The sequence below is a fragment of the Pseudorca crassidens genome, chromosome 11 (genome assembly GCF_039906515.1).
Source record: "Pseudorca crassidens isolate mPseCra1 chromosome 11, mPseCra1.hap1, whole genome shotgun sequence".
Lineage (NCBI taxonomy): Eukaryota > Metazoa > Chordata > Mammalia > Artiodactyla > Delphinidae > Pseudorca > Pseudorca crassidens.
Genome location: NC_090306.1, coordinates 96,739,485 through 96,767,190, shown reverse-complemented (window position 1 = coordinate 96,767,190; position 27,706 = coordinate 96,739,485). Strand labels below are relative to the sequence as shown.

Below are 27,706 nucleotides of genomic sequence, written 5' to 3'. Positions count from 1 at the left end.
TGCAAAACCTTCTTCACGTCCCCAGGTGAGTGGGCCCACCTCTCCAGAGTCCCCGGCCTGGGGAGACAGGCGAATCGAGAGCCCTCCTCGCGCTGAGCCACCCCCTGAGGCCTGCCCCTGCCCACTCTGTCTCTGAACAGAGTCTGTGTGTCTCGTATGTGTCTCTGAATGTGTCTCTTGTGTTGTCTCTATGGGTTTTTTTATATTTATTTATTTGGCTGCGCCGAGTCTTAGCTGCAGCATCGAACTCTTCACCGCAGCACGCGGGACCCAGTTCCCTGACCAGGGATCAATCCCGGGCCCCCTGCATTGGGAGTGCGGAGTCTTACCTGCTGGACCACCGGGGAAGTCCCTCTCGATGTGTTTTTTTGTGTTCGTGTGTGTCTGTGTGTCTGTGGGTGTGTCTCGGTGTGTGTTTGGAGGTGACCACAAACTTTCCTCTGTCTCTCCAAGTGCCAAGGGAGCAGGGGAGAGCTGCCCCGGGGCTGTTTTGCCCACTGTCGCTCTGAAGACATCCACGAACCACCACAGGTGAGGTTCAGATACAGACACTGAGTTTCAGGCCTGGGGAGACCCAGAGGATACACAGCGCCACCCCTTCTTTATCCTAAACTGTGCAGCACAGATTCATTCATTCAGTCGTAATATTTCAAATGAGTTTTTAAAAAAAATCATTTGAAATAAAGATCATTTCATGTAACCCTCACAATAACCCCATGAAGCATTATGTCCCCAGAGAGGCAGCTTCGAGGGCTCCACGGCCCCTGCTACACGAGCACCAACAGCTGCTTCCTGGCTCATTGCGAAGTTGCATCAGTGGCCTCGCCCGCCCCACCCCGACCCTGTTTGAGGCCATGGCTGAGTGGGCTACAGGGACAATCAGTCCCCTCCTAGTCCCTCCAGGGCAGGGGGCCACTGGGCCTGAGGCCAGGGTAGCTCCATCAGAGAGCCTTGTGGCCCTTGGTGATGTGGCCTCCCTCCTGATGGTCAGGACAGCAGCGACCACCCCAGGATGGGCCCTGGAACCCCAAGGACTAAGGAGGTTTGGCTTCTAACAGCCAAAGCCCCGGTTGTTTTTCTGTCCTTCTCGAGTTCTTTCCCTGCTGGCCAGCCCGGTGTCTTTGCCAGCTGCTGCAGACCGTGGTAGGAGAGGGCATCCCCAGCCCCTATCCAGCCAGGAGTATTGTTACCAAGACATGAATCAAGTCAGGTGTCCTGCCAACTGTCACCAGCCCGAACCTCAGGCTCACTGCACTTCACAGACAAGAGGGCCCCCCAAAAAGCTACGTGCAAAAATCAGTCTTTCATTTATAACGCACACAAGAGGCTTGTTAGTGACAAAGAGCTCGAGAAGAGAAGGGGTCCTCCTTCACCTCCCCTGGTCAAGTGAAGAAGCTTTTGAGAAAGGAATAACCACCTCCTAACTGCTTAGGGATCCTCGTATCAGCCAGCACAGGCCCGGGCACACTTGTGCCCACAGCACAGGGTCACCAATGCCATGGCAGAGGGCGGGGGGAACTCGGAGGAGGCGGCCTGTGTCCTGATCTTGCAGGTGCAGACCGGCCCGCTAGGCAAGCGGGGAGGTCAGCTCACGAAGCAGGAGGAGCAAAGGCGGGGCTGCGCGAGCAGCCCTGGGGGTTTGGGTTTTTTAAGTAAATAGCTCTTATGTATTGTTTTTAGATTAATTAGTTAATTTATTTATTTTTGGCTGCACTGGGTCTTCAGCGGGCTTTCTCTGGTTGCAGCAAGCAAGGGCTATTCTTTGTTGTGGTGCGCGGGTTTCTCATTGCGGTGGCTTCTCTTGTTGCGGAGCACGAGCTCTAGGCGCGTGGGCTTCAGTAGTTGTGGCGTGTGGGCTCAGCAGTTGTGGCTCACGGGCTCTAGAGCGCAGGCTCAGTAGTTGTGGTGCAAGGGCTTAGTTGCTCCGCGGCATGTGGGTTCTTCCTGGACCAGGGCTCGAACCTGTGTCCCCTGCATTGGCAGGCGGCTTCTTAACCACTGAGCCACCAGGGAAGCCCCCTTCACGGAGTATTTGAGGAAGGGTCAGTGTGCTGGGGTGCCCCAGAACACCCCAGTTCCATGATTCTCTAGGAGGACTCACAGGGCCTGGCCGAGTCGTAGTCATGGCTATTTTCGCAAAAGGATACAGAGCTTGATTAGCAAAGGGAAAGGGTGTGAGGGCCACGTCTGGAGGAAACCAGGCTCAGGCCTCCGAGGGTCCCTCCCAGTGGAGTCACAGGTGCTTAACGTCTGCTTAAGGAAGATCATTCTGGAAGCTTTATGGTGTCTGGAGGGGAGCGGGGACAGCTAGGGGAAGCTGCAAAAATCACCCAGAGTCCAGTTCTGGAACTGGGGTTCACTGGAGAGGACAACAGCACGAGAGGCCTCAGCCGGGCAGAGGGACTGTTGGGCGGGAAGCGGGAGGTGGCCCTGTGCTGACGGGTCCCGGGGGGCAGGGGGGCAGAAGGTGGTACAGGATCCAAGGAGCCTGTCCTGGGAGGGCGGCTGCTGGTTAGGGGTGGGGGTGGGCTGGGGCGTGAGACAGGGGATCTGGGGTGGGCGCTGGCTGCTACACAGAGGCCGGAAGAGGAAGGCGGAGAAATTGCCCGAATTGTGAATAGCTTCAGCCTCCTCGGCCCCTAGAGCAAAACTGCTGCGAATTAAACACAGGAGAATGGAGTGACTGAGAAGCAGGGGATAGGACAGGGAGATGCAGGCGAAAACAGGAGCATTTGAGCACGTCAGACAATAAGCAAAACAGGCATCAGCTCAGGCCCCACCCCGCCCAACATCCCCAACACCTCCCAACACCCTGCACCCCTCCCAACACCCCACACTCCTCCCAACACCCCCAACACCACCAACTCCTCCCAACACCCCCCACCCCTCCCAACCCCAACACCTCCCAACAGCACCCACCCTTCCCGACACCCCAACACCTCCCAACACCCCCCACCCCTCCCAACACCCCCCAACCCCTCCCAACACCCCCCACCCCTCCCAACACCCTGCACCCCCAACCCCTCCCAACCCCAACACCTCCCAACACCCCCCACCCCTCCCAACACCCCAACACCTCCCCACACCCCCCACCCCTCCCAACACCCCACCCCTGCCAACACCCCCCACCCCACCCCGTGACTGAGCTGTCCATGTGCCGCAGGCACTGTCCTGGGCACGGAGTCACGTAACTCACTCCCAAGCACGTCCTGGGGGCTGGAAAGGTTCGGGGAGGGTGATTGGAGCAAAGACAGGGGCAGCTACGGCAGTGGGGAGGGCTGAGCCTGGGGTGGGCTCTGGAAGGGACCCCAGAGGCAGTTCATTCAGCCCCTGGGTGGGCAGGCTGAGGCTTGCCGCAGGTCACGTCACTCCCAAGTAGCAGCCCCGGTCTACCATCCGTGTTTTCCACACCCTCAGGAGTGTGCACGTTTGCACACACACACACCCCAGCTGCTAAAGGCAAGTCCCGTCTTGGACGAGTGGGGTGAAGGGGCAGCCCCAGGCCATCCCTCCCTGGACCCGCCCTCCCCTCCCATCCTTCGGAATCAAGGAGTCAACATTCCTGAGCCCACGGCTCCGGACCGCCAGGCCCAACAGCCCGGGCCGGTGGCTGCAGGCCATGCCGGTTATGATGCCCAGGGGCACAGACTGGGGGCCCTGGGAGGTGTTAGTGGAGGCCAGCCCATAGGCCTGAGCCAGGTAGGTGACCACATTTAATCTCTGCAGCCCTGCCTCGCTCCACCCATGTGCCACCAAAGCCAGCCACCCAGATTCCCCTTCACCTGGAGGGCTCTGGCTCCCGGGAAGTAGAGACCTCCAGGAAACGGGCGGTGGGGGCCATGCTGGGCACAGAAGGTGGACTGAATGAACTGGGGTCCCCAGACTGAAATGCCCTCAGCCATGACCCAGGGCCCGCCAGCCCTGCACCCTCTCTGGGGTCCACACTGAGTGCCTCGTGATGGGACATGCCTCCCCAGGCAGGCTGCAGTGCTGATGGCTGGGTGCTGAGTGCCCCTCCGAGGTCTGTCCTGCCTGGGCGAGGCATGCCGGCCACACCAACAATAACACTGTGGCAAAGACTGGCCACCTCTTGAGGACTCATGCAGACCCTTCTCCCCAGGCCTTGGAGAACAGGGAAGGGCGGCAATGACCCCCACGCCCCACCCCACCCCGTCATGCAGGCCACTCCTCCCGCCCTTCAGGTCACCATCTCTGGCAGCCTCTGTGACTCCCCAGGTCTGGGTGAGGAGTCACAGCCAGACCTTACACGCAGCAGGCACGATGTCAGGGCCCACCACACTTACAGGGCCCACGGAGATGTTTTAATTATTTTTATCAACCAGAAGGGGGGAAAGTGGATATAATCCAGCCTGGATTATATTCTTCTTTATAGCAGCACAATCACAAAATAGAATTTTTAATCCGTTTTTGGAAGCAGGGGCCCACAGAAGTCATACTGAGGCCCTGGTCACGGGGGACCCTTAGAGGCCTGTGTGCCTCCCGGGGCCTTGCTGTGTGGTGATGATCTGCTCACTTGATGGCCTCCTCCAGAAGGGCCACGTCTTACTGTCAGAGCAGGCACACAGTAGGCAATGGGTGAATAAATACACGCTTGTAAATTAAAAAGTGGTTTGCATTGACTGAGCACTTGCCCTGTGCCAGGCACTGTGCTCAGCTCCTGAGAAACAGACATGCCCATTTTACAGATAAGGACATGGAGGCTGAGAAAGGCTAAACGACTGGCACGAGTTGTTCACCAGGAAAGCCCAGGTGTCAAGCCTGCACCACTGGCCAGCAATGTCCCCACAGGAGGTGGAGCAGCTGGTGGATGTGTCATTTCCAGGAGGGACAACCTCACATAGATATCAGGCAAGTCCCCCGATGTCAGCCTATGAGTTCTGACACATGGGCCAGCGCCCTTGAAGGCCCCAGTGCCGCCCTGACCTTCCTCCAGGCCACAGCCCGTGCGGGCTGTTCCTCCATGCGCCCAGGCGCTGTGCTGGGGGCGTGATGAGTGATCATTGTAGCCCACACTCTCTGTGTACCAGGCACCAGCCCGTCCAACCCTCATGGTACCCCTGGGGGCTGTGACTGTTATTCCCGTTCCAGAACACCGCCTGAGAAGTGGGCAGAGACAGGGATGCGGGAGCCATTCCTTCCACCTTGGGAACTTGGAGGCAGGGAAGCAAGCCTTCATGAGACAAGAGACCTTTGAGTGCATCCATGAACGATTAGGATTTCATTAGGTAGAGAAACAGGGGGAGGGCATTCTAGGCCGGGGCACAGCCTGAGCGAAGGTGTGGGAGTGGAAGGGGCCCCGGGGCGCCGCTGGACTGCAAGTGAGGCCGCAGGGAGTATCGGACTGCTGGCTTTCCGAGGCTGTACGAGGGAGGGGGATGTTTGAAGATTGGGGAGCTGCAGTCAGGCGGGCACTTGGTGCACGTGTATCGAGCATTTATGAGGAGCCAGGCATTGTAATAGGCATGGGGGAACAGAGAGGACTAGGGCACAGTCACCCACTGGAACCTGCCTGGGAAAGTCCATCTCGGTGGGGATCCACATCTGTCCCTGGCGCCCCGGCAGGCCCCGGCGTCTTTCCCTCCTCGACTGGACTTCTTCCATAAAACAGGCCTAACTGCACTTGCCACCTGGTGACGGAGGCTCCCTGGATAAAAGATTCTGTAAATACAGAGCGCTGTCGCCAGGGCTCTGGGCGGGGTGGAGTAGGGAGGTCGCGTCAGACTCCCAGGAGGCAGAGAAACAGCCCCTGGGGGGCTGAGGGGCCACCAAAATGCTCTGAGGTTTCCGCCTCTTGGTGGCTGTCAAACGTGTTCCTGCAGCCAGGAAGTCTGACATTAAAGTCCCCCCCACCCCCGCCCCCACCAAGGCTACTCTGCCTGTGATGGTTAAATGACAGACGCCAACAGGCTGGCGGGTGAGGACGGCAGGGAGGAGGAGATGGAGGGCCTTGGTGGCTGGAGGCGTTACCCTCACCCGTGTGTGCATCTGACACAAGTGTATTGAGCACCTACTAGGATCAGTCCTGCTGCAAGTGTCGGGAATCCTGGGGGAGGCAGACAGGGACACGGCTCATTCCGCCACTACGTGGGGGGGGGGACGGGGAAGCCCGGTCTCTGGAAGCACGGAGAAGCTACCTGACTTGACTTTGAGTCCAGGACAAACCCGTCTCCCTTCGTCTCTCAAAGACCCCGGCGGCAAAAGCCCTTCGTGCTGAAGCAGCGCCGCTGCCCAGCTGACCTCACACCCGAGGAAACAGAGGCCAGGGAGCCTCGCTGGCTTGTCCCAGGTCACACAGCCAGTTGTGTAACAGACAGGACAGTTATTATTTGCATTTTACGAACGAGAGGTGAAGTGGCTCACAGAGCAGGCCACAGAGAAAGCAAGCGGTGCACACGGCCTAGACCCAGGGCTGCAGATCGCGGGCCCCCCCTTGCTTTTCGGCTGATGCGGGACTTGCCACGGCTGCTGCTCCTCTGGGCTGGAGTGGAAGAAGGTTCCAGAGCCCCAGAGCACTCAGGTTGGCCTCTGGCAGGCAGGGGCTGGGGCGGGAGCCAGTATGGGCTCCTCTCACTGAGCTGTTCCTCGGCATCTCCAGCACAGAGCCAACCTCTCCATTAAGCAGAGCGGGCTCAGCGCCCAGGACGCAGGATGCTTCAGGGGCCCACGGAAATGTTTTCATTTCATTTCTTTTAAAACCGGAAGAAAAATTAAGCATAATAATAATGAATACTTACTCATGAATCAAGCCTAGATTAGTCATCTTTCTACCCACGTGGTTGTAAAATATAATTAAAAAAATTTTTTTTATGAAGGAAGGGGCCACCGAGGCAAAAGTGCCTGGCAACAGAGAAAGCCATCGTGTGGCCCCACAGCAGCGGCTGCGCCGTCAGCCACCCAGAGCCTGTTCCAGCTGGGGCAAAGCTGGCCACCTCTGCCCTGCCACTGTTTATGAAACGATGACGGAAGAAAGGAGGAGCAATAACAGAGCAGTGAAAAGAGAGGAGGGGCGCTGGGAGAACACTAACGAATGAATGGTGGCCGGGCAGAGAGACGAGTCTGAAAGGGCAGAGCGTGGCTCAGGGAGAAGATGGCAGAAAGGCCAGGGGCAGCGGAGACGGGCAGACAGAGCTGTGTGTGATCGCACAAGTCTGACAGGTCCCATCAGTGAGGATGGTCAGGACAGAGGGAGGCGCCTCACACAGTCCTGGGAGCCTTGAACAACAAGATCAGGAATTTCCCAGGGGCCCTAATTACGTTCCCGTGCCTGCCATAACGAATTACCACAGATTTAGTGACTTAAAACAACAGAGATTTCTTCTCTCATAGTTGAGAAGACCAGAAGTCCAAAACCAAAATCACTGGACGAAAGTCAAGGTGTTGGCAGGGCCTTGCTCCCTCTGGAGACTCTAGGAGACACTCCGTCCCTGGCTTCTCCCAGCTTCCAGTGGCCGCCAGCATTCCTTGTCTCGTGGCCGCACATTCCAATTTCTGTTTCTGTGGCCACATTGCCCCCTCCTCTTCTCCTCTGCCTCTCTCTTAAAAGGACACTGGTGATTACATTTAGAGCCCACTCTGATAATCCAGGATAATCTCCCCATCTCAAAATCCTTCCTTTAATCGCATCTGCAAAGACTTTCCGTGTACGGGAACATTCACAGGTTCCAAGAATTAGGACCTAATATCTTTGGGGCCCATTATTTACCTACTACAGGCCCACAGAGGCAACACAGTTTAGCAGAGGGCTGCCTCTAGCCAGCCTGTGGCCATGGCCCATGCCTGAGACCAGTGGAAGGCACATGGCCTCTTGCTTTACGAACCAGCACATCCTGGGAAGGGGGTCCTTCTGCCGGGATCCTTGGAAGGGAGTGAAGCAGGCTCTGCAACGGAGGTGGCGGGATGTGGAGACTCCACTGGACTTGGCTAGGACAGAACTGAGGCATTAAGCTCCTTGGGGTGGAGAAGGTATCAAGAGAAGGCCCCTCCCCTACCTGGAGGCTGACTCTCAATCTGATTTCAATTCTCACTTCACTCATCCCACGTTCAGCAGATACTCAGACATGAGCCAGCTTGTCTTCAGGGAGCTCGAAGCCTAACCCCAGAGGCAAGCACTGTTGTCTTCAGTAGATTGTAACTGCAGGTGAGGCCCCTCTTTTCCGGGTGGGGCAGTGGAGACCCAGGGATCAGGGGGTCATCTTTGTATGGAGTCGACTTAGCACAAGGGCTTCACGTTTCCTCAATCCCCTACCCCCAGCGTCTTCCTGTCCTGATTTCATTATTTCTAGTCTCTTCCTCTTGGCACTTTAAAAGTGAAGTAACAACAGTTTCATCTTCCCTTAGAAGAGCTTGCCAGGAAGTGACTCCTCCCAAGCTGGGCACTTTCTGCATCTGTAGAGTTGGCCAGTGGGGAGCCAGGGCACAGGACCCTTGAAGTCAGGCAGCATGTTATTCATTCCATATCTATCAAGTACTCTTTCCACACTCAGATTTGAGTAAAGCAGAGGAATAGGTAACCGGCCTTGCCTTCTCAGCACCAACTGGGGCAAGCATCCTCCTTCAAATGAAGAAAAGCTTCTGCCATGAAATTTGGGGGCCTCTGAGGGCAGACTGAGAAGTGGCAGAGCTTCCTGCCAAGTCTGGAATCCCAAAATCAATCCCAAAATGGAAAAAAAAAGGGGGGGCTTGGATATGGAGAGAAGCTTCTAATCTCAGTTTTGCCTCGTTCAAGCTGTGTGACTAAGCAAATCACTTAAAAACTCTATGAACCTGTTTCCTGATCTGTTAAAAAAAAAAAAAAAGTGTAGAAATGCCTAAGAAAACTGTTACGCAAGAGATTCCAACAATTGTTTGGGGGAGGTCCTCTAGGGGCTAACTACACGCTACCCCTCCAGGTGGGTCTTAGGCCAGGGGTTGTCAATCTCCCCTGCTCCCCACTTCCTCGTGCCATCTTCAATACCTTTAAGGTCCTGGCACCCCGGCCCTGTCGAGTCATCTTGCCGAGAGCTGGGCCCCAGAAGGCCGCGGGTGGGGTGAGGCGCATGAGGCAGTACCAGGACAGGGCTCAAGTGTTTTGAGCAACCAGACCGGGAGTCAAGTGCGAAGTCAGGCCAGGTCGAGCCCCCGCTTGCCGGCTCCATCCGAGTCCTCCAGCGCCCAGGGGTTGCCCACTCACCCGCGCCTCCCACGCGCGATTCTTGTCTGGCCTTGCCCCGCCCGTTTGGCCCACGCGGCGGGCGGGGCGAGCCGGAGCCTTTGTGTTCAAACCGCCCAATGGGCAGTGGCAGTGGGCGGTGACGCGGGCGGGGTCTGACCAATGGGCTGCGGTCTGTCAGCGTTGACTGACAGGCGCACACATAACACACTCGGCCACGCGCGCGCCGTCCGGCCCCACTTGCGCAGCGCGGTTCTGCGCGGGCCGCATTGTCCGCCAATACGCCGTCCGCAGTTCCCCGCGCGCCCCGGGTCCCTGCGCCGACCGCACCTCCCCGGATTCCGACGCGGTAAGAGGGTGCGCCCGGGAGGCGCGGCTGGCCTCGAACGTCCCCGGTCCCGCACGGAGCAGCGGCGGCAGCAGGTAACAGCCGGCCTTGGGCCTCTGGCGGGCGGACGCGCGGGGCGAGGGTGGTGGGCCGGCCTCGCTCCCCTCCCCGCGGGTCCCGGGCCCGGCCTGACCCCGGGGTCATTGTCGGGCTGCACCAGCCAGAGCCGAGCTGCCCAGGCCTGGCCCTTCCTCTCCGGGCCAAGCTGGGCCAGGCTCCAGCCCCGCCCGGTGCACGCCCCTGGACCGGTCGAGAAGGGCCAGCGCTGTGCCAAGGCCGCCGTGACTCATCTCCGCCGCCCGGCCCCCGCCCCCGGGACTGGCCGCTCCACTGGTCAGTCTGGAGGGCGGATGTCTCCGGGCGGGACTTCCCCGGGCCGAACCTCCCCGGTAGACGAGGAGCGGAGACCCGGCTGTCCCAAAGCGGCCCAGGCCAGTGCCCGCGTTTTCGTCCCAGTCAGGCAGTTTCCAGGGACGGGTAGTTCTCTGCTTCTGTCGCCGCCTGTCATAACTCTGGGAATAGGAGGGAGGGCCATTTTGTTCAGTTCTAAAAAAAAAAAAAAAAGAAAGAAACCAAATAGGAGGCGGGAGTGTGACTTAGAGCAGAGAGGCAGGAAAGACGCATGGTTGGTAAAAAAAAAAAAACTCCCGCAGGTTTAGCCAGTAGGGAATGAAGGGAGCAGAGTTAGCACCTGGAGCGTTTTGTAGGTCCCACGAGAGAATGTAGTATGAAAACGTACCGCGGAGGATGCCCAAGATCTAGGTTAAGTCTGACGACTGGATGGATACTGCCATATAAGTTTGTGATGGGGGTGGGGAAGGGTGGAGCTGAGAAAGGATGTGGTTCCTCTTAGAAGTGGGAAGGGATGTTTTATTTGAGGGTGTCTTAGCGGTGGGGGGGGAGGCGGGGGTGTTTATTCTGAGATGCAAAAGACTGGAGCTCTGAGAGGCTCACGTCTTGTTTTGTTTTGGAGGACGGGGCCTCCACCTTTTCATCTTGCGAAACCCAGATTCAATGATAAACTGTTTCGTGATAGCAGAACCCCATGAGAAAGACTAAAAGGCACCCCTGGAAGGGTGCTGACTGCTGATGGTTTTCAGCAACCGCCCCCCCTCCAAACACACACACACACACACACACACACACACACACACACACACACACACACACACACACACCTCCATCTAAATATTTATTTATATTCTTGCCAGCAGTAGCTTGAGTTCTGTATAAACTCATTGCTTTGTTCCTGCCCCAGGGCGAAAGCTTCATCAGCTTCTGCAGGGCAGGGTTAAGAGGAGGAGCCTGTGTGAGCATCTGTAGCTTTCAGGTGGGGAGGGCAGTAGCAGGGGTGGAATTACCCTATAAGGAATGGAATATAGAAAAGGATCCAGGCCAACTTCCTGCGGTGGCTACTACCAATCGGTCCCTTTACCACCATCGGCTAAAACCAGGGAAAGATGCCAGGTGGACATCCTACCTGTGAAGACACCAGTAAGACCCAAGACATGAGGCTGCTTGTTTTTCAGAAGACGACTTTGTAGAATTCTTCAACTGGACTAACCAGACCTCCTGGTTTCTGTAGTCTGAGTTGGGATGTGTTAGAGCCTATGTCCATCACACAGTCCAGAGAACTAGTAATTTAAGTATCAACGAGGAATATTGGAAGTGCTAAGTCACAAGTACTAGGACCGAAGTATAACAGTGACTTTGTAATACAGGCTGGCAAAGGCGCCATGTTCAGAGTGCTCATACTGGTCATCTGAGATTTTGAACTTGGGTTTCTAGAACTGAAAGGTTTATGAATCCTCCTTGTGTTGTAGAATGCCCCCTTTTGCCACGTCTTTTCACCTTGGCCTCCTCTGAGTCTTCCTTATCAATTCCAGAGCCTTGGTTTTCCACCCCACGTAGTGACTGGTCTGGCTGATAGGGACTGAGGCTAATCCCACACTGGCGCTCCACCTGCCTGTTTTGTTAGTTTGTTAACAAATGTAACAGCTCTGCAGCCTGTTCTGAACATACTGGAGGCTGTAAAAGGCTCTAGTTGGGGACACAACAACACATTCCTGAAACAACTTGAAAACCTCCTGGTGGAGTGGAAGGACCCAGGCCCTGCAACCTGTGAGAGCTGAGCTCAAACTCTGCCACTGTCACTTACAGGCTGGGTGGCTGTGGGCAGGTTACTGATCATTTCAGTGTCCCAGGTTCCCCCCAGTACAATGGGGGTAACAATGCCTTCCTGGATTATAATGGGTGTGTAAGGAGCCGGGTACCTAGGAGGCATTTAACAAAGTATTTTATCGTATCAAGATGCACTGATGTTGCAGCCCAGTAATCACTAATGGGATACGGCATCGGGCGCCATCAGGATGTAGGCAGGGGTTACCGTGCAAAAGTTTTCTGGAGTCAAAGTTTGACTGCGGCTCTGAATCAGTGAATACAGCTACGAAGAAAGGAAAGCACGTCCCATCTAAGGGAAACAAGCTAGAACAAGAACAGGCACAGCTCTAGGGACAGGGCAGCAGGGTGAGATGGCTGGGCTGGAGAGCGGGTGCAGGGCAGCAGTGATGAAAGGCATTCATTTAGCATCTATCAGGTGCCACAGGCTCTGTCTCATGTCAGAGGCTGCAGAAGGCCCAATGCTAGCTCTCACGGACCTCCGCATCCAGTAAACTGAGAATTAGGAAATCCTGTGGAAGGTGCCATGAAAGAGGCTGCCCAAGGCAGAGGGCAGAGGGCAGCAGGGTGGGTGGGGCCGGGATAATTAATAAATGCCCCATGTCACCCACATCTCAGGCTGTTTCAGTTGAATCCCGGTGGGGGGTGGGGATTGGCTAGGAGGCAGTGCGCTGTTTCTCCTCCCCTGGAGAGGGGCTGAGAACAGCCCCACGCTTCACATGGCGCCCTTTCTCTCCCAAGACTCTTCAGGGGAAGGGTCCCCCGCCCACCTCATCATGTCTCGAAGAAGCCAGCGCCTCACACGCTACTCCCAGGGTGACGATGACGGCAGCAGCAGCAGTGGGGGGAGCTCGGTGATGGGCAGTCAGAGCACCCTGTTTAAAGACAGCCCTCTCAGGTATGGGATCGCCACTTCCAGCCCCACCCGCCTCCGTGGGATCGCACTGACCTGCAGAGCACATGTCTTGGGCGGCTCACTGCGCAGCCTCTTCGTCTTGTGACTTTTGTGGGCAGAGATCAGATACCCATGTCTGGTGAAAGGGGACATTCACACCTCTGGGGATGCCAGGGCCCAGTGTTGTTTCTTCTCTCCATGCTGTAAGCCGGGCTGCTGCCCTCATGTTCAGAGAACAGGAAGTGGGGAGAGGCAGCTTCAAGAATAAGCCACGCCGGAAACCCCAAAACTGAGAGCTGGGCTCACAGGAACCCATGGTGCCGTGGATGGCTCTGCCAGTCTGGCCATCCTCCCCAGACCCACACCCACATGTGCCACTGTCTGTAGGGCCTCCTCAGGGCCAGCGAAGCAGCTGAGGAGACGAACAAGTCCAAGGGGCACCAGGATGTGAGCTAAGGCAGGCGCCTGCCTCACCCTGCCCCCTTGCAGATGTGAGGCCGAGCTGACAGCCCCTGAGGCTTTGACTAGCTCTAGAAGGCCAGGTTGGGTTTGTCTGGGTTTTCAGTGGGTTGTAGAAATTACTAATCCATGAGGAAGCATGAAAAAACACTTTGGCTTTGAAGTTAGAGACCTAGATTTGAATCCTGACTCCATCGCTTACTGATGGTCTCGCCTAACTGCTTGTGAGATTTAGAGATAACGGGAGCACAGAAAGTACCTGCTTTGCGCGGTAGACAGTCAGCAGTTGGGAGTTGTTAGTTGCCTAGCAACAAGGCCGCGCGCGCGCGCGCGCGCGCGCGCGCGCGCGCCCCCCCCCCCCCCCCCCCCCCCCCGACCTTAGGAGGGCAGAGCACTGCCTAGAGCCCCGCTTTCGCTTTCCTGGCTGGGCTCAGCTCCTGCCTCTCTCCTCCTGCTGACTTCCCACAGGACCCTGAAGAAGAAATCCGGCAACATGAAGCGCCTCTCCCCAGCGCCACAGCTGGGCCCCTCCTCCGACAGGCACACCTCCTACTACAGCGAGTCTGTGGTCAGGGAGTCCTACTTTGGCAGCCCCCGGGCCGCCTCCATCGCCGCCTCTCTCACCAGGAACTCCATCCTCGACGACCAGCTGCGTGGTGACCCCTTCTGGAGTGAGTGTCCACAGCCTTTCTCCTGGGCCTCTGCTGCCTCCGGAGATGTATGGTCCAAAACCCCCCCCGGGGGTTTCCTAACCGCTGCGGGGCCAGAAGAGGGGCTCCCCACCTTCGGAAACCCTTGGGAGAGCAGCCGAGTGTCTGAACTTCCAGGCCCCTTTAGACGATGGAGTAGCCACGTAGCTGCTCCAGGCCTGGGAGACGGAGGGGCCGGTCCTAGTTCACCCTCCCTTGACCCAAGGGAGCTCAGGCGGGGCTGCCCATCAGAGATGCTCCTCGGGGTGTCCCCGCGAGTCCCTCTGGAACACCCTCCTCGGAGCACCTCTGCCCCAGGAGAACCCCGCGTTCTTCCCTCCTCAGGTGAGGACCTGCGGGTGAGGAGGAGAGACACAGGTGGCACTGAGAGCAGCAAAGTCAACGGGCTCCCGGAGAACAAGCTGTCCGAGGACTTCTTCGGGTCGTCCTCGGGCTACTCTTCCGAGGATGACTACGTAGGTAGGCGACGTCCTCCCTCCCCAGCCTCGGGGAGGTGCTCCGCCAGGTTCCCGGGCTGCTGGGGAGGTGACGGGAAGTAGGGGAAGGCGCCCTGACAGCTCGAGAGAGCATGGTGTCCAGCTGAGTGTTGCTGCTGTGCCCCCACGGTGCCCTGAACCCAGGCCTGGGGTGGCCCTCGATAGCGCTGGGATGCGACCGCCTGGCCCCACGAGGCCTTGAGCCGCCTGTGGCCGGTTCCCTTATTTGACTCATTTCCGGCAGGTGTTTAACATGGAGCTTCACACGCAGGAGGTGCTTGATCCCTTACTCTAGGTCTGAATGGTTTGAGGGGTTGCTGGTGAGAAGGAAGCAGACAAGGAGGCCAAGGGAAATAAAATGTCAGAAATCTAGCGCTTCGCTTCGTCAGCGTTTACTGGCCTGCTAGCTGCCAGCCTCTGTCACTTGGGGATGTGAAGGAGAATGACACACGGTCTCAGCTCACAGTCTAGAGGAGCAGACAACTGACAGTCTCCATGTCCCAAGGCTCTTAAGAGTGAGGACAGCGGCAGTCCAGTGGTTAGGACTCCGCGCTTCCACTGCAGGGGGCACGGGTTCGATCCCTGGTCGGGGAACTAAGATTCCGCAGGCCCTGCGGTGCACGGCACCTCCACACCAGAAAAAAAGAGTGAGGACAACTGGGCGTCTCCTCTGCTCCCCTGCAGGCTACTCGGAGACGGACCAGCAGGGTTCAGGGTCGCGGCTGCGGAACGCTGTCTCTCGGGCGGGCTCTCTTTTCTGGATGGTGTTCACTTCTCCAGGTGAGTGCCGGCTGCTCTGTACATGATGGTTTCCATTCTCTCTGGCAGTCACTTTCACCCATCTTTCTGCGGTTGGGTATCCAACCCGTTAGAAAGAGACTGTAGGGCCACCAGGGATAGCTCGCTCCAGAATAATTACGGGGAGCCAGGAGCCATGGGAGCACCCTTGCTTGAAAGCTGGGCGGAGGGCGTTGGCAGCGCAGGCGGGTGGCATCACAGGACCTGGGTAGCGTGGGACAGGACGGAGGTGCACTGGCGATCAGGGTTGGGGTCGGGGCAGGGAGGACCGCTGGTGGAGACACACAGGCCCAGTGGTTCAGGGTGGCACTAGGCTTGACGGGCCCTCTTCCAGGCCGGCTCTTCGGACTCCTCTACTGGTGGATTGGCACCACCTGGTACCGCCTGACGACAGCTGCCTCCCTCCTCGACGTCTTCGTTTTAACCAGGTAAGCAAGACTGACAAGGAATCAGAAGGCCCCAGGCAGAAGGGGCCGATAAAGCATCTACACCTGTGCGTGATGGTTTCTCTGAAGGTTTTTTCTTTCCCAGTTTACCTGCGGCTTTTATTAGTGAGCATGGAGTGGACACCCAGAGCCCCTTTTTCTGCCTGACAGTGGACAGGACTTAGAGTCAGGTGCAGGGAGTGTTCTGGAACGCAGCTTCTTGGCCACTTCCTTCTGAACACCAGCCTAGCCACTTCTGATCTCAGACAAGCCCAGCCTTACTCCTGCTGGCCAGGCCTTAGGCTCTAGCCAGCAAGTGGTGTTTCCCAGAACATTCAGCATCCCTCTCGGCCCCCCGGTGATCTGGACCCCCAGTGTTTTCCAAAAGAAAATACTGCCTGACTAAGGAGTTACTTTTTTTTTCTTCTATATTTGCTTGCCTAGAGGACACCTGTCTGTGAAAGTTTTAGGTTATTCAGAGACCCCAGTATTTACTTATTTATTTATTTTATAAATTTATTTTTATTTATTATTTTTGGCTGTGTTGGGTCTTCGTTGCTGCTCATGGGTTTTCTCTAGTTGTGGCGAGCGGGGGCTACTCTTCATTGCGGTGCGCGGGTTTCTCATTGCAGTGGCATCTCTTGTTGCGGAGCATGGGCTCTAGAGCACAGGCTCAGTAGTTGTGGCGCACAGGCTTAGTTGCTCCGTGGCATGTGAGATCTTCCCAGACCGGGGTTGAAACCCGTGTCACCTGCATTGGCAGGCAGATTCTTAACCACTGTGCCACCAGGGAAGCCCGCCCCCCCGCCCCCCCCCCAGTGTTTATTTTTGATAACATCAATACAGTTCAGAGTCAGAATTGTCCCCATCACTCCAAGCTTTGCAGGTAAAGCATCCAATCTGGCCCTGGCAAGATGAGAGGCTTGAGGGTGTCTTCTCTAACTCTAGCTCAGCACTCAGGAAAAATCTCTAGGAACTCCCTGGGGGCATATAGAGGCTCTGGAGCCCTCCTGACACCTCCGCCTGCCCTCTCTCCCCTCCTGTGGTCCAGGCGCTTCTCATCACTGAAGACGTTCCTGTGGTTCCTCTTGCTGCTGCTGCTTCTGACCGGCCTGACCTATGGTGAGCTCATCCACTGTCACGGGGAGGGGTAGAACGAGAGCTTGTGGAGATGGGGCTTGCGAGCCAGAGGGGCAGGCAGAGTGTGGGCCGACGCTGGTGCTGAGCAGAAATGTGAAAACTAGAGAGACAGTGATCAGCTACAAAAAGGGGAAGGAGGCAGGACGAGCGGGGTCGGATGGCGCCTGGGCAGCATCCTGTCTGGGTCTCCTGGGTCCTCAGGTGACCAGTGGGTGAAAGGGGAAATGCTCCAATCCACTGATCTTGTCCTTGGTTTGGGTTTCTACGCTGGACTGCCTAGCATGTCTAGAGCGTCCTTGCAGCCCCAGGGGCTGGAACATGCCTTAGTACAGGAATACCGGGGTAAAAAGCAGGGACTCTGACACTGTTATTAGCAGTCATTTTCCCTCCATTCCAAATCAGGAGGTTGTCTGGGTGAGTGAATTACCATTACATCAAGTTCAGTCTTCAGCTGTCTTTAGGATCAAAACAATGAAGTAGTAAAGAGAAGTGAGAGCACCTTTTTGCACCAAGAAGTACCTGTCATCTATAAGATGCTCCACGTTGTTCCAGTCTCTATCGTTGAACTTTCACATTTTTTACATAGTTGTAATCATTATGTTTATATATTTTGTGTTCAGCTTTTGATTTGACAATTTCACATGAGTTTCACAGTTTCCTATGAGTTGCCCCTGTGGCCCCCAGGCCCAGTTTTACCAATTTATAATTAAAGACCATGCTTTATTATTATTATATTTTTAGAGGTGGTTTTATAGGTTTAGCATCTACTCAAGTTGTATTTCTTTAATTTCTACCAAGGTAGAACATCTTTCCAAGTGTTGATTCCCTTGTTTCCTGTTACAAGAACAGCTTGTTCCTATCCAGTGGAAGCTGGGCATTGCCCTTAAAATAATAATGACCTTTTATAATCTTACAGTGTTTTGTTCAGGAAGCATACTCCCTTGTGTTGTCTCACAAGGTTGTTTGTTTCACCATCCCCATGTGGGGTTGGTGGAGCTGAGGTTCTCACGGTGTCATGAGATGCATACGGAAAGTCTGAAAGGCAGAGGGGTGGAGTGACCAGCTCCGGGAGAGCAGTAAGTGAAGGCCTGTCCGGAGGGTCTGACTTAAAGTCTGGTGGTCACATGCTTCCTGTTGCACCTGCTCGAGGCCAACAACTGAGTGGCAAGTGTGACATCTTACCAGGGTGGAGACCCCACAGCCAATATGGCTTTTTCAGGCGCTGTCAGCCCCACGCATACATGTACACGCACACACGGCACGTGCATAGCTCAGGAGTAAACACATTGCAAACAGGTAGCCCCTAGAGCAAGATGCAAATGTCTGTGTGGTGGCAGCCTTGTGCTCTGTTCCGGGGCAGCAGGCAGCCTTTCTGAGCAGGTGGATTCTGTTTCAGTGATTCTCAACCATGGTAGCCCATTAGAGTCACCCGGGGAGCTTTTATTTATTTATTTATTTATTTATTTTGGGGGACCATGCTGCACAGTTTGTGGGATTTTAATTCCCCAATCAGGGACTAAACCCACACCCTCGGCATTGAGAGCTCGAGTGCTAACCATGGGACCGCCAGGGAATTCCCACCTGGGGAGCTTTTAAAACTCCTTATGGAGGGATCCCCCAGGCCCGCGAACTCACTCTGGAGGGCGGGGCCAGACACTGATTGTTTCAAAAGCTGCGTGGGTGATTCTGATGTACGGTCTGGACTGAGGACCACCGTCAGGCCCTCTGGGTTCTACCGTTGGATCATCCCCAACTTATGATAGCCGCTTCCTCCAAGCTTTGCCACCTGTGGAAAGGTGAGGATTCCTGAGGGGACGTGAGGATGCGTACACGCTGGGATTGTCGGGTGGAGGCTGCTGCCTCAGAGAGTGGCGGGAACCTCCACCCCTCATACCGCCTTTGGCCGGGGCAAGGCTCCCGCGAGCGAGGAAGGCTGCTGGTGAGCGCTGCTCATGAGGCTGCCGTCCGCGCTGTGGCCCCGGCCCGGGTTAACTGCCCCCTCCTGTGTGTGCAGGCGCATGGTATTGCTACCCCTTCGGGCTGCAGACGTTCCACCCCGCCGTGGCTTCCTGGTGGGCCTCGAAGGGCAGCAGTGGGCAGCGTGCGGAATGGGGTTCCAGAGACTCATCCCCACATTTCCAGGTGAGCATCTTAGGGTCGCAGCCTCCCGCCTCGGCCTGAATTTGCCATTGAAGTCGTCCCTGCCCTTCTTCCTCACACACACAGCTGAAGAGGTGCTGCCAGGACACCTTTCTCTGCTGTCAGCGGTGCAGGTGTTGGGGGGTGTGTCGCCTGTGCTTAAATATGACTCAAAACTGCCCAAAAGTTAGTTGCCATCCTAAGAGGCACGGAAAACAGAAGGAAAAGGAATAAGACAAATTGTCTTGCCTACCTTGTTCCTTTTCAGTACAATTTCACGAATCTTTACTGAGTACCTTCTGTGAGTCAGGTAATATCCTGTTCTGTTACCTATTACCATAGATAAACCACCCCTAGAATCAGTGCCTTAAAAGTACCAGCACTGGGACTCCCCTGGTGGCGCAGTGGTTGAGAGTCCGCCTGCCGATGCAGGGGACACGGGTTCGTGCCCTGGTCCGGGAGGATCCCACGTGCCGCGGAGCGGCTGGGCCCGTGAGCCATGGCTGCTGGGCCTGCACGTCCGGAGCCTGTGCTCCGCAACGGGAGAGGCCACAACAGTGAGAGGCCCGCGTACCGCAAAAAAAAAAAAAAAAAAAAAAAAAAAGTACCAGCACTGGGGAATTCCCTGGTGGTCCAGTGGTTAGGACTCGGCACTCTCACTGCCATGGCCCAGGGTCAACCCCTGGTCAGGGAGCTAAGGTCCTGCAAGCTGTGTGGTGTAGCAAAAAAAAAAAAAAGAAAGAAAAAGAAGTACAGCGTTGGATTAGCTCGTGAGCCTGCAGGTCCTCTGGGTGGCTTTTCTGGTCTGAGCAAGGACAGCTGATCTTGGCTGGGCCCCCTCGCGTGTCTGCAGTTAACTGGTGGGTCAGCAGGGGCGGGCTGGTCTAGGCCTGGACTGGGCAGGTTGTACCTTTGCTGTCCAGCAGGTAGCCTGGGCTTGTTCTCATAGCGGCCGGGCAGGGTTCCAGGAGAGTGGAATCATGCCAGACCTTGAGGACTAGATTCAGAACTAGCATTCTGTCACTTCTGCCACATTCTATTGGCTGAAGCAAATCTCAGAGCCAGGCCAGATTCAAGGAGGGGGAAGTAGACCCCACCTCTCCATGGAAGCACCTGTGAAGCCACATTGCGGAGGGCGCAGATGCTGGGAGGAGGGCAGGACATTTTTGCAACCCGCCAGAGGCTAAAGCTGGATCCGGCCCAGGCCCTGCCCTCAAGAGGCCTGCAGTCCAGTGGGGGGCGATGAGTGCACAAACCACCGGCGTGTGTGTGTGCAGGTCCCGGGGTCCACGATGAAAATGTAAAACGCTTTGTCCTCTGATTAGAGTTATTTGAACTTTGCTTGCACCCTGCTGAATTTAATTTGCTATCACATTTTTAACCATTTATTTTGGTAGATATTACTTTCCTGACCCTGAGTTTATTATTTCACAAAATAACGATGTGTTCTGGCATCTTTAACTTTTTTTTTTTAATCACTAGTAAAGACAACTCAATTTCAGGACCACGTTTTCTGTAAAACGGGGGAAGTAAAGAATGACATATCTTTGTATTTACTTTCATCTGCATAAAGACACTAATAAAAATAGTTGCCTGGTTTGGGAAGGCTTGGTGGTGAGGGCTCTGGGTGAATGGGGCAGAGGTTAGGAGCGTGAGTTTTTGCTGTTTGCTTGCTTGCTTTTTGAGTCATGCAAGTACTGCCTAGTTTAAAAATGGAATTTTTGCAAGTCAGAAGCCCGACCTCTGTACTCACTAGGCTCGTGCCTTTTAACTGACAGTCGACAGACTGTGTTTTATAATTTCATTTGGGTGTTTCTGGGATTCTCTTCCCTTCCTCTTTAGGAAGCACTGTTGTCATAAGTCCCTAACCTCTGTGGCTTTTCCCTCCCCGTCCTGCCAGGCTGAGCAGCGCATTCTGTCCCGGGTACACTCTCTGGAGCGGCGCCTGGAAGCTCTTGCTGCCGAATTTTCCTCCAGCTGGCAGAAGGAGGCCATGCGGCTGGAACGCTTGGAGCTGCGGCAGGGGGCTGGAGGGCAGGGGGGCAGCGGCAGCCTGAGCCACGAGGACACCCTGGCGCTCCTGGAGGGGCTGGTGAGCCGCCGCGAGGCTGCCCTGAAGGAGGACTTCCGCAGGGACACCGCTGCTCAGATCCAGGTCGGGGAGGGGAGCTGAGGGGCCCGTGTGGCTGACACCCTGGGTGTGTGGGGTGGAGGGGGCGAGGCCCTGCACCCTGCCATGAGGGAGACAGCAGTGTGTCATTCAGGGTCAGACGGCTCTACCACTTGGCAATTACCTTCTCTAAGACTTAGTGTCCTCCTCTTTAAAACGGAGACTCTCCTGTCTGCCCTGCCCCTGGTTGTGAGAACATGAGATTGTAGTGCGCCTGTAACGCCCATGTAGGTGTGGCACACCATGCAGGTGTGCAGTAAAGACCAAGAGGAGTCTTGCGTGTTTCCAAGAAGCACTGTAGCAGAAAGGCCAGGAGCTGAAGTTTGCAATCAAACAGGCCTGGTTCGAATTCCGGTTACACCACTTACTGGTTGTAAGCGGCCTCTGAGCACGACTCAGTAAAATCCTTGGCCTCTCTCCTATGCCTGATAGGAAGAACTGGTCACCCTGAGAGCAGAGCATCAACAGGACTCAGAAGACCTCTTCAAGAAGATTGTCCAGGCCTCGCAGGTTGGTGGGCTTGGGGGCACTTGGAGCCTACGGTGGGGCGCTGATCGAATTCATCATCTGTTCTTGGGCTCAGAGAGACACCTTGGCCCCTAAGGGTCTGCTTAGGTGCAGAATGGGGAGAAGGGTTGTGAGTCTCCTGACTTCTGCTTGAACTGAATCCACTTGGGCTGGAACACTCTGCAGAGACGCCCTGGGATCATGCCTGAGGACAGGAAGGGCTGCTTTCAAGTGGCCTGTTGTGCTGGGTACACGTGCTGAACGAACGAGTGAACGGGTGAACGCCTAAGCACGATAGACGTGGGCCGAGACTCCCACGAGGACCTCAACCAGGAGGCCAGTCTGACGTTTGCTAGATGAGTCAGGAGGCCCTGGGGTGGGGATGTGGTTAAGCAGAGACCCCAGAGGGAGCAGATCCTGCTCTGGAAGACTGACTGCCGTGAGCCTGACGTTTCTTGTATTGGTCCCTTCTTTCGCTTATAGGAGTCTGAGGCTCGACTCCAGGAGCTGAAGTCTGAGTGGCAAAGGTAATGCGCACTGCCGTCTGTCCTAGGCCTGCTCAGCCCCAGCCTCCCCATTCCCACCCCCAGCTAGGACTGGGGAGCAGAGCCCCGGAGCAGAATTCTGATTGTGTCCCAAGCAGAGAGGGAGATGGCTGAAACCTAGCTCAGGATCACCTGCTCAGAGCCTGTCCTTGAGGTGCAGTGGAGGTCCGGCAGGGGTTGCAGGCAAGAGAATTGGGATTCATGGGTTCATTTACAGATGTACCGTCTTTTCTGTACAACCTCATGCCGGCTGTATTCCCATGCCCCAGATATCTGTACTTGTGGAGGATGTGAGAGCTGAGGCAGAGTGAATTATGGACCTGGGCTTAGAAGGGAAATGGGATACTGTAATAATTAGCTCCTGGGGATATGCAAGCCAAGTCACAGGCACCGGAGCTCTGTTCTACAGCCAGAACCTCCAAGAGTGAGCCTTGCACTCACCAGTGAGTGGTGGGCACACACTTATATCAGGTGCCAACTAGGGGATCCTCTTGTTCTCCTCAGCATAGCCTTACCCCTCACCAGAGATCCAAGGCTGACTCTTTCTTCTCTGTCTGGGAGTAGGATGACCCAGGAGTCCTTTCGGGAGAGTTCCATGAAGGAGCTGGGGCGGCTGGGGGTTCAGCTGGAAGGCCTGCGGCAGGAACTGGCAGCCCTGACCCTGAAGCAGAGCTCGGTGGAGGACCAAGTGGGCCTGCTGCCCCAGCAGCTCCAGGCTGTGCGGGACGATGTGAGTTGGAACCATCCACGTCCCTTGCTGAATACCCCTCCTCTGAGACGGTCCTAGCAGTCTGCAAGGCAAAGAGCCTCTTGCCCCCTGCTCTGGACTCGGCACAGATGCTGGCTTTCTTGGACAGAAGTTCTTCCTGTTCTCTCATTGATAACATGGCGGATTGTTCATAACTCTTTCCTCCTTGGGCCTGAACAGGCACGTGCTGGCCCTCCCCTCGCAGGCCTGTTCCTCGCTCCCTGTCCCCTCTACCCAAGCCAGGCGCCACCCCACCCTGGCCAGGGCTCTGCTGTGGCAGCTTCCACTGTGAGCCTCCCAGAGTGAGACGTTTCTTTGGTCCCTAGGTGGAGTCTCAGTTCCCTGCCTGGGTCAGTCAGTTCCTTCTTCGAGGTGGGGGAAGCCGCACTGGGCTCCTTCAGCGAGAGGAGATGCAAGCTCAGCTGCAGGAGCTGGAGAGCAAGATCCTTGCCCACGTGGCCGAGATGCAGGGCAAGTCTGCGAGGGAGGCCGTGGCCAGCCTGGGGCTGACGCTGCAGAAGGAGGGCGTGATTGGGGTGACAGAGGAGGTGAGGACTGGATGCCCCTGGACACCCCCGCCCCCCGCAATGGCTGATCCACCCAGCACACACGCACTGCTTTCCTCCCTGGGAGCCACAGAGCTGCACAGTCCCACACTGCCAGCTCCCTGGCCTGTTCTGTGACCTAAGTGACATCCAGGAGGCTCCGATGTTTGCTTTGGGGCTGGTGTGGAAGGGTGGAGGTGCATGCCTGAGCAACGGCACGTGTCTGGACTGGGGAGGGCTGAGCCCAGGGGTTCCTGGCCCCTAACAGTGGGGCCACGGAGGTGGACGAGTCTGCTTCCCATCACAGTTGCTCGGGGCGCCTGTGTTTTAGCAGGTGCACCGTATTGTAAACCAGGCTCTGAAGCGCTACAGCGAGGACCGCATCGGGATGGTGGACTACGCTCTGGAATCGGGAGGTGTGTGCACCTCTCCTCCCTTTGCTGGGCCCCTTTCCCTACGCTGGCGGGCCCCCTGGCATCTGCTAGGGTAGCTGTGGTGTTAGGCAAGCAGGGCTTGAGGTCGGCAGAACTCACCCAACCCAGCGCTCACAACAAAGGCGAGTGACTGCGTGGGAGAAGCGGGACGTGCTGAGCACCGTCCTCGGCCGGGAAGAGGCGGCGGTGCTTGTAGCTGCTCTGGGGTCTGGGTTAGGTGTGGAGACTGGTCCTCAGAGAGGGGACGGGCAATGGTAGTCCCTGCCGGGGTTCCCCTGGCCGGCGAGCCGAGCTGGTTGTGTGGGTCTCCCTCCCCTGCTGGAGTCCAGCCCCAGGCGCCCACCCTGCCTTTCTTTCCTGTCTCAGGGGCCAGCGTTATCAGTACCCGATGTTCCGAGACCTACGAGACCAAGACGGCCCTCCTCAGCCTCTTCGGCATCCCCCTGTGGTACCAATCCCAGTCTCCTCGAGTCATTCTCCAGGTGGGGGCCCTGAGCACACCGAGTCGCCCGCGTAGCTGGGTGACCGTCCCCTCCTGGGTCATTAGAGCTGCGCTCAGGGCGGGTTGTCTTTGTCACCTGCCATGCGCTGACCCAACGTTCTTCCCTTCCAGCCAGACGTGCACCCAGGCAACTGCTGGGCCTTCCAGGGGCCCCAGGGCTTTGCTGTGGTTCGCCTTTCTGCCCGCATCCGCCCCACTGCTGTCACCTTAGAGCATGTGCCCAAATCCTTGTCACCCAACAGCACCATCTCCAGTGCCCCCAAGGACTTTGCCGTCTTTGTGAGTATCCCACCTGGGGGCTAGAGGGGCTGTAAGAGGGCCCTGTGGGTCTCTATTGAGGATAGAGTTGGGATCGTTCTTTGGTTGAGGGGAAGGGAATAGATATGGAAGAGAGGGCGCCAAGGTGGGAAACAGCACTTCGGTCTCAGTTACCTCGGGCTGCGGAGGAAGAAACGGAGGCCTAATGAGTCAAGTGACTTGTCACAGATCACACAGCGGCCCTGTGTCCAGAGCTCAGGCCCCCTGCAGTCCCCGAGGAGGCTGGTGCCTGCCCCACCGGGTGGGAGGGGGCCAGTGGGGAAGCGGGAGGGAAGGCCTTCCTCCCCGGGGGCCCGTGTCTAAGAGCAGGCTCTTCCCTCCATCCTGTGCTCTCTCTTTAGGGTTTCGATGAAGACCTGCAGCAGGAGGGGATGCTCCTTGGCCAGTTCACCTACGACCAGGATGGGGAGCCCATTCAGACGTTCTATTTTCAGGTATGGGATTCTGTTCTGCTGGCAGAGGCGTATATATGTACTTTCCCACCCATTCAGCAGATGTTTTCTGAGTACTTGTCCTGTGCCAGGCACTGGGGGTTCCAAGTGAGAAGTCACAGCCTAGCCCACCCACAGCCCGAGGTACGGAACAGAGACCACTGTCCCTGTGGCGTGGGAGAGGCGCCAAGTGCACATCAGCGTGGGGGAGGGGGAGGGGGAGGGGGAGGGGCCCTCCCAGATGGGCAGTGCTGGGGAGCTGCCTGCAGAGGGTAGGTATCCGAGTGAATGTGGCCCAGCTGGGCCTCACACAGCACAGCGTGGCTGGGCCACGGCTGGGGGGCTCCTGCCTCAACTTGAGTGGGCTCCTGCCTCAACTTGAGTGGGCCCTAACAAGGGCCCAGGAATAGATCCCCAGTCTCCAGCCCAGGTGAGTCTCCGGTAGGTGGCCTGAGAGCCACACCAGGGGAGTCCTAGTGTGAGGAAGTGGGTGAGGTGGAGAAAGGGACCTCCCAGAGGGGGGAGAGAGGCAGGCCCGGCTACCAGGCAGAGAGTTTCAGCCCTCAGCTGAAAATGAGCGTATGACACAGAGGACTGATGGGAACTTGAGAAAGAAAAGAAATTCTGCTTAATTCACAGTGAAGGAATTCTTTTTCAACATCGACATACGTCAAACTCTCCATAAAGGTAGTTCTGTTCACGGTCAGAGAGCTCCTGTGAGGTTTTCCCAGTTTGCGATGAATCATGCTGGGGCTCGGTTACAAGGCCGTTTTTATGTGGCCGTGGGCTGGGCCTGGCGCAGCCTGACATGCGTTGGCGGCCCCTGTGGGACCTGTGAAGCCTGTGGGGCTCCTTGGCCCACCAGGTGGAAACTGTGTTCCAGGGTCTGAAGACAGGAGCTTTGAAGTCCGGTTCTCTACAGAGGCCCGGGGGAGGGGGCGTCTGGCCCTAGGTGTGGCCATCTCCCCTCCGGTCTGAGGACTCCCACCCCTGCCTTCTCTCCCCAGGGCCCTAAAATGGCCGCGTACCAGGTGGTGGAGCTGCGGATCTTGACTAACTGGGGCCACCCCGAGTACACCTGCATCTACCGCTTCAGGGTGCATGGGGAACCCACCCACTAGGCCTTCTCTGTGCCGCTGCCGCCGCCAGCGGGGAGGCCAGCTCCTCTCGGCACGTGCCCCCTGCTCTGGGGGTGGCTGCGCAGCACCCCCGCCTCTGCCCCCGCACGCTTGAAGCGCACTGACTTCCGGGAGCGGGCAAGAAGAGCCCCTGGCCCAGCGGAGGTGAGAAGGAACGCGCAGGCTCTTCCTGAGCGCCGGGTGGCTCCAGCGGTCAGCAGGCTCCGGCGTCGCTTTTCCTTCTTTGTTCTCTGCGCGCCGGGCACTGGGCGCCTTCTTCTCCCTCCTGCGAGGGTGTATATATGTAGCATGTTGTGGGAAATCGAGGCAGGGAGAGACGGGATGAGTGCCCATGTTCCGGCAAAGGTGGATGAGACCTGCCTGCCCCCTTGCCTATGTGCGGGGGCTGGCACCCAGGGAGCTGCATAAATGAATCAGGTGCCAAAGCCGTGGGTGAAACAGGCTAGGGCCTGGGGCAGCTGAGCTGTACCCCCTCCCTAGGCAGAGAAGTGAGGTCCTCTGGGAGGAGGGTGCAGGCTGGGACTGGTCCCCAGGCAGGAAGCTCCTGGGAGAAGGCAGCTGGGCTCCTCCAGAAAGCTAGTGCCGTCAGCCTAGGCCCACAGCATTCCTGGAGGGCTTCTATACACTGTATTTGTCCTGGGTCAGGGTGGGCCATGGGGCTTCCTGTACCCTGGAGGGTCTGGCTCCTGGGAGCCTGAGGGTTACTGCTCCTGTGGCCCTGTAGGAGTCCCCTCTGCTGGGGACAGTAGTTGCTTGCTCTCTCCTGATGCTGGGACTGGGGCCCACTCTGCTCCCCACTCCTTGCTAGGGCCCACCTGTGCCCCAGCGCAAGCTTGCTGCATTCCCCCAGGGTGCCCAGACCTGTCCTTCGAGGCCATGAACATCTGGGGTCAGCTAGAAGTGTTCAGGGGACTCCCTGGGCTCTTGTGGCCCAGCGATACAATGACTGACAGTGACACTCAGGGTGCCACGGTGGGAGGAGGTCTGTCTGCACTGTTGGCCCTACCCCACCCCTATCAGGCCGCTGATGTAAGAGGCCCCCTAACCCTGAGCCACCCCCGGGGGCTCTCTCAGCTCATGCTCAATTCTGTTTCTATTCTGACTCATTTTCTATGGGGGACAGTCAGGGGTGGGGGGCTGGGTTAGGAGGGGGGCTGAGGTGGGAGCTTTTGGACCCAGCAAGCCCTGCTCTATTATGTATGTATTTTTCAAGGTCTGTTTTTTAACTGAAAAGCTAAGGGCTTGATTCCTAGCCCCGTTCTGTGGGGCCTCGGGTGAGTTCAGGTCCTTGTAACCTGGCTGCCAAGAGGGGCTCGGGGCACTGGTTCCAACTCTGTGGTTCGTTCCGGCCCGCGGGGAGGGGGCAGGAAAGGCTGCTGTGCAGGTGGGCGCCCTGAGTGGAGGACGGAGCTGGAGCGCGGGCGAGGCCCCGGCCATCCTGTGGTCGGTCCTCTGGCACTGGCCCTGCCTCCAGACAGCCAGGTTTTGTTTTGCGCTCTCCTGTCACAAATGCTGCACTATTGGTTCTTAATTTTGTATCTCCAGATTCTAATTTATGCCTATGCAAAAAATAAACTATGCCCAGGATTA

At 56.9% G+C, this 27,706-nt stretch overlaps 1 protein-coding gene across 4 annotated transcripts; it reads left to right on the top strand.

Moving 5' to 3' along the window:
* On the top strand, window positions 1–27,706 carry SUN2 (Sad1 and UNC84 domain containing 2). 4 transcript variants are annotated; one of them, XM_067698105.1, is made up of 18 exons: window positions 1–25; window positions 12,477–12,633; window positions 13,558–13,760; window positions 14,124–14,258; window positions 14,960–15,055; window positions 15,408–15,501; window positions 16,550–16,620; window positions 18,653–18,780; window positions 20,678–20,932; window positions 21,380–21,457; window positions 21,938–21,981; window positions 22,564–22,729; window positions 23,074–23,295; window positions 23,624–23,708; window positions 24,093–24,208; window positions 24,340–24,507; window positions 24,888–24,980; window positions 25,985–27,706. In XM_067698105.1, the coding sequence occupies exons 2-18, from the start codon at window positions 12,512–12,514 to the stop codon at window positions 26,096–26,098; spliced, it is 2,190 nt and encodes a 729-aa protein (XP_067554206.1). In that variant the 5' UTR covers window positions 1–25; window positions 12,477–12,511; the 3' UTR covers window positions 26,099–27,706. The 4 variants fall into 4 exon arrangements, with proteins under 4 accessions (XP_067554206.1, XP_067554205.1, XP_067554203.1 ...); XM_067698104.1 differs by lacking the exon at window positions 1–25 and adding an exon at window positions 9,428–9,592; XM_067698102.1 differs by lacking the exon at window positions 1–25 and adding an exon at window positions 9,876–10,034 and having other exon boundaries at window positions 23,627–23,708.

What these genes read in the sequence shown, in the direction of transcription:
- SUN2 (XM_067698101.1), top strand. Translation starts at nt 9,908, where the DNA reads ATGTCTCCGGGCGGGACTTCCCCGGGCCGAACCTCCCCGGTAGACGAG. An exon ending in ACACCGCTGCTCAGATCCAG is followed by an intron (nt 20,933 to 21,379) that starts GTCGGGGAGGGG and finishes TATGCCTGATAG; the next exon opens with GAAGAACTGGTCACCCTGAG. An exon ending in CTCCTCGAGTCATTCTCCAG is followed by an intron (nt 24,209 to 24,339) that starts GTGGGGGCCCTG and finishes CTTCCCTTCCAG; the next exon opens with CCAGACGTGCACCCAGGCAA.